Here is a 6,274-nt window from a genome sequence, read left to right on the forward strand (position 1 = left end):
GCTCTTTGTTGTTTCTATTTTGGATCTCAGGTTCAGAGGCTGATGTCTCTTCGTCTATATCCATATTCAAATCTTTACTGGAAGGAGTTGTGATATTATTCGAAACACTGTGCTCGGAAACGGGCTCAGTCTCTATTTCATTAGTAACACTACTTTCTGGGATGGTCACAGGGATTTCCGCTGTCTCAGTGATAGTTGTCTCCATTGTAGTTGAGGCAGTTGGCTTCTTTTGACTCGACTCAACAGTTTGAATTGCGGACACCGCTGCGTTAAAGAGTTCGTTGTAATATCTACTTGGTGTTGAGGTAGAAATCTCTCCAATGGAATCTCGCAGCTTACGAAGTTCCACGATATCAGTAGTTTGTTCTAGAAGAAACTTTGAGTAAAGTGCGTAGTTCATAGATCTGGCCGGTAAAAACCTTTTGACGATCGAAGATGTCTCATATAAGTCTGATGCTGGCATGCGGCCGGAAGGGAAAACTTTTCCGCCGCGGGCAGTTCGGTGATACGGCATAATTGCGGAGCAGAGAAAAACACGTCTTGTCTCTAGTAAGGCTTGAGCTGGTCCCTCCTCGGTCTCGCCTCTCCGGTCAGCATCTTTTATAAAAGTAATTGAGAGAAATTTATCATATATATTTGAGAATTGAATCTGTAGTGGTTGACAAGTGAATAAGGCAAACCAATCATATTCATAAATAAAACAAACTTTTAGTCATATATTTGCTACAACTTTCTTATTTTAACTAGATTTTGTATTAAGCGACTCGCTCGGAAAATGGATATCCTTCACAGTGGTCTGATCGGACTACCTTTAAAAAACCGTGTGGAGGCTTTCAGTTATAAGAGGCGTTGGTACAGGTGGTAATTCTGCATCTATCATTAAAAGTGGTAACAGATAAAGATAGAAACAAACTAAAATGTCTTATTTTAACAATAATTTAAGTTTTTAAATTTTAGAATACGTTTATTTCAATAAAAAAGACAACGTTTTCTGCACCCGGCTTGCGCTGACCACAGAGCTGACGTTAAATATCCTCAGTGGATTATAGTCCCCTTACCGTCAGGCTAACAGAGGGAGATTCTCGTTGTTTTCTTCTTCATGTAACGCAAACGTGGGTTAATTCCATCAAAAAGTTCTCCACGAAGGCAAATTTCTCCCAATGCTTGATTCAGGAGTTCCCTTGTCTTCTGGATGGTTCAAAATTACAAGGCTACAGAGTTGAATATTAGTAATCGTAAACCCAAAAGTTGGGTCGGCTGCTCAACGACGGTTACAAGATTAAGTTGAGAGTCGTGGTCGCTCGTTATGGGTTATAATCTCCTTGCCGTCATGCTAACCGTGGGTGGTTCTCGTATTTTTCCTCTTCATGTAATGCAAGAGCTGGATAATTCCATAAAAAAGACATCCACGAAGCTCTCCACAAATTTCTGCAAATACTTGATCCAGGAATTCTAGTTTCAAAACCACAAGGCTACAGAGTTGAACATTGGTAGTCGTAAGCCCAAAATTGAGTTAACTGTTTAACGACTGTTATAAAATAAAATTCTGAGTAATTGGCGTTCCTGAATTATGCATGAAAACAGAATTTGTAAGGTTCTTAAAAAAATAACATAAGTTCGAAAATAAGCTGTGTATTATAGATACGAACTGAGTTGGCTGACTGTAGCTTATTCTAATATTCTCCTTATTTTTAAAAAAAAAATTATATATATCTTTCTTCAGTTAATGAATAGCTTCTATTTTGAGTTATTTGTTTGCTCTGCTTGTCGCTAGAAGTTACATTAAATATCAATGAAATTTTCAACCTAATTAGTTCTTGGATTACGTGAACTATAACTTACAGATACACTAATACCAATGAAATTAAATGCCTAGAAAATTTTAAATTATAAAAAATCAGAAAAAATTTATAAGATTCATTACTGTGAAATATTACCTGCGAAATTCCTAACAATACTCTTACTGTAACAATAGCTGTAACACTGTGATAGGCAGCAAGTGGTGTTAATAGAGTGATCACTGATGCAAGGAATGAGCCTATACCAAATACCCATTTACGGCTGTACAATTCAGCTAGTCTTCCAGAAACAATTTGACAACTACAATAACCATAAAAGTAAGCTCCAATTATAATGCCTTGAGTTGCCGGAGACCACAGAAATTCACCGTCCTAATGTTTTAAACAAATGAACAAATAAAAGATGTGATGAATTATCTCTAAAAGAGAGAAAAAATTTCATTATTGATCAAAATGTGTAGCTTTTAAATCAGTTGGTTAAAGGGGAGGGTTGGTTAAAGGTCAGTTGGTCAGGAGTTGGTTAAAGGGGAGCTAGCATATTTCAGCGATGCCAACTTGCTCCGATTTGTAAAAAATATTTTTTAAGTGGTATCGAAATGAATGATTTAGTATTTTTCATTTTAAGTATCACTTCATTTAAAAAAAAGTATAATATGAAATGTAACTGTTAAGCATTTACCTCGTGGTGATAAGAAAAAAGAAAGCGTGATTGTCCTTATTCTACAAGTTTTACTAAGTGAATTTGTTACTTAAGTTAATTGGCTACCAATTTATTGAAAATTTGGCATCTCTATTTTTTTTTGTGATCTGGCAATCGGTTTTAGTAGTATAGTAATAACACATATGATTTAAGTCGTATCTACGTGACTTTGTAACCACAACAAATGGTTAAACTATTTTACAAAACATTCGTATTATCAAAAATAATTTTCGAGTACAATTTTCTAATACTAATTAATAAACGATCGCTATTCAGATTTACCTTTGTTTTATCTCTAGGCTGACTTCCATTTCTGTTGAGGGTATCGTTGTAGCTGCAATAAAGACCATTTGATTCTGATTCATTCCTTACGTCACTATAAACAGCAGAACTGTTGACCATGGCTACTATAGCTACATTTAGATTAACTCTAAGTGTAAAGCTTGCTATCAGGGAAAGGAAGCAAATTGCAGAAAAGTAATGACGAATTCCTTGCATTCCTGTAAATAAAATTTTTTTTCGATAAGTTTGCTACGCATTTACATCACTCTAGTCGTTAGAGCGATCCAAAGTTTGACTCCATTGAGTTTTTAGTAATCATTAATGCTGCTTTATTAATTAAACAACATTAAGTTGAAAATTGTAATGTTCATGTAAATTTCCTCCTCAAGGAGATCGCATTTTAAAGTTTTCATTACTGAAAAAAACTATTTGACCGTTTTTAGTCTGCAATTTGGATTTTGTCATTTAAAATTATGTAGATCAAAATGGTGTAAAAATTTGTATAAATTGCAATTTAACTTTTTCCGACCACTAGTAAATTGAATAATATGTATTGATAAAAACTATAATTAAAATTGCCGACCCGCTGGCCGAACGGTTAGTGTGCCTGACTGCGGCGTAGCTGGGAGCGGGTTCGAATCCTGCTCAGGGCATGGATGTTTCTTTCTTTCTGTATTCTATGTCCTTCCTTCTTTGCGTGTGATTGTGTGAATGTGACCCGCCCTATAAACGTGGTTGTGTGACGTGGCGACGCTGCTCCACCGCCGTGGCTTCGCCACAGGTGCCCACTGGGTAACGAGAAGAATGTAGCAGTTCTGGCATTCCTGTGGCCAAAGGGACAACCCCCATGTGCCTGCCATTAAAAAAAAATAATTAAAATTAAATTTATCATTCTTAACCCCTTGGGGACGGGTGATTCAGAAAAGCATTCGTACAAAATCAGAATCAAGTTGTAATTAAATAAAAAACGGTAACTTAAATGTGGTCGTTGCTAATTTGACAGACTTACTTTGCTTTTACTCTAATTATTGTTAGTTTAATCATATATATAATCAATGTTAATTCGAAGGATAGCTAAATAGTTTTATTTTGAACAAAGTATTGGTGAATTAAATAAATCAAACAATTATAACTCCGCCCACAAATAAACTGCTAAAGAAATACTTTGATTACCAGTTTTATATTTTTACACTGATTGATACGGTTTTATGCTGTCACGTATTTGTGACAGTCGGCGCGAAAGGGTTTAGCTAGTATGAGTAAGGATTATATATTTTACATAAAACAGAGGTGTCAACTGCTCCGGACACGCCTAAATAAATAACAAAACGGTAAATTTTGCTAATAATTGACTATTTATGCTTGCTTTTTAAAAGGTATAGCATTTCATAAATGTTGATTTCTGCTACTCGCTTTGATCTACCTTGCTGTAAGGTACATAAATGTTCCTATTTCCTATTTAAATTTTGAATCTGAGTACCAGCCTAATAATAAAGGCTTTAGCTCATTCATCTGAGAGAAAAAAGTTTGTAAATTCGGAGCGAAGCTCCGAGATAATATGGGGTAGATGTTAAAAGGGTGTAGTGGCTATTTTCTCGTCTTCACTGGTTTGGTCTGGACATCAGAGAACAAGGCTCTTTCCCTGCATGATGGAATTTAGAAGCGCCATTGCTTCTTCGTCTTTTAGCAGATTCTGCAGCTCCTTAATGATGGATATAAGTCTAATGGATGTTGAGACTGGAGAGGAGATTTTCCGTTGTTTTTGGAATTTTTTCCTGGGGCGGGCCTCGCACCCAGAAAAATTGGCAGTATGATCCTTGTTGCAGTTGCAACATTTTGGAGGTGTTGATCTTTCTTTACGGCATTCGTAAGAGAAGTGGCTTTCGGCGCACTTTAGGCATCTCGGCTGCGCCGAGCATGCACATTGTGCGTGGCCGTAGGCCTGACATCTATAGCATTGGACGGCACCTCTTCCGCCGCGAAATCTTTCCACAATCACGGGGAAATTTTCGATGTGCTCGATGTGGTATACTCGATGATGATTGGCTGAGTCCTTGATGATCGCTAGGAAAAGTGGGAGGAGCCTAAAGGCCCCGCCCTCTGGCTTCTTGAATTGCACGATCTTTAGGATTTCTAAGTTCAACTTCTCTATTTCTAGAGAAATTTTGGAAATATCAAAGTCTTTTGGAAGGCCCCGGAAAAGAAACTTCCTATTTCTCTTGATTGAAGGAGTTTTATCATCAGTGGGAGTCTTATCCGAAGGTTCAGGCAAAGATGGAGTCGGGAGGGGTTCAGGAGTAGGTTCAGAGCGCTTGCTCTTCTTCTTCTTCTTTTTCCTCTTTTTCTCCGGTCTTTTCGAATCAGGATCAACTTTTGTGGGGATTTCGGAGGCTGTTGCCTCTTCCATCTGTTCCGATTCCTTTGAGGCATCCTCGCTAGTAGATTCGGTGGCTTTCACTTCCTCTAGTAGTTCGGGCTCTGGTGTGATTTTTGGCCCTAGAAAGGGCCTTTCATGAGTTGGGGTAGTAGTGGGGCTTTCCACTGAAGTACTCGGTGTTTCAGGCGTGGTTGGAACTGTGACTTGATTTCCCGAGAAGTAGGGTCTAGAAGCTCCTTCCGGTACGATGAAGTCCGGGAGGCAACTGATGCCATTTGCTGATTGGAGTAGGAAATTCCCATATTTGGTTTCGAAGATGTCGCCAGGCTTACTATCCGGGCTAATGTAGTCAGGATACAAGATCTGTTTAGGTACAGGGGAATGCTGCAACGTCGGTGAGGAAGACATAGTCTTACCTCCCCTTCCACGGCGTGAGTACATGATAGCTTGAGCGCGGTTATAAAACAACCTTACTCAGAGAAGTCTCGAGCTGGAATCGGTACATAAATGTTCTCTTCTCTTTATTTAACTAAAACTGGGTGCCTGGGCCGCACAGCGGCCCCTAACCCATTCATCATGAAGTATTTACAAGTTGAATTAAAAAATATTTTGAATTATGCAGCATTTAGGTAGCATTACGGAAGATTAAGCATATTTGCTTGATTAATTAAACATGATTTGATATTTAATATAAGTCATGATTTATGCAATAATCAGAAATTTTCGTGAATATAAAAAGCACAATTGATATTTAAGCATTGATTGGTATTAAATTTGATGCAATCATAGGTTGTGATTAAAATATGAATTAAATTAATGTGTAAACAATTACAATTGATATTTTAGCATTGAATGGAATTTAAATTTGATGCATTCATAAGTTGTGATAAATTATGAGTAAAATTAGAATATATGCAAATGCGATTGACAATTTAGCATTGAATAAAGTTAGAATTGTGTAATTTTAAGTTGTAAAACAAATATAACATGATATATGATAAATTTACAGAAGTTTTGTTTAATATTGGTGTCGCCATCTATCGGACACAGTTTGCAATTTAATTGAGCTGTTTTACTTTTTTCATTGAAGAAGAGTTTGATAATCTACATATTACA

The 6,274-nt window shown here is 36.9% G+C and overlaps 1 protein-coding gene across 1 annotated transcript in view; it reads right to left on the minus strand.

Moving 5' to 3' along the window:
* LOC107441738 (putative inorganic phosphate cotransporter) overlaps nt 1-6,274 on the minus strand; it is a 29,401-nt gene that overhangs the window by 19,939 nt on the left and 3,188 nt on the right. The window contains exons 2-3 of the mRNA XM_071182093.1: nt 2,782-2,999; nt 1,938-2,171 (exon numbers count right to left, since the gene is read on the minus strand). Coding sequence (XP_071038194.1) covers nt 1,938-2,171; nt 2,782-2,997 — 450 coding nt within the window. The 5' untranslated portion in view covers nt 2,998-2,999. The remainder of the gene's footprint in view (nt 1-1,937; nt 2,172-2,781; nt 3,000-6,274) is intronic.

Source organism: Parasteatoda tepidariorum, chromosome 6, assembly GCF_043381705.1.
Source record: "Parasteatoda tepidariorum isolate YZ-2023 chromosome 6, CAS_Ptep_4.0, whole genome shotgun sequence".
NCBI lineage: Eukaryota > Metazoa > Arthropoda > Arachnida > Araneae > Theridiidae > Parasteatoda > Parasteatoda tepidariorum.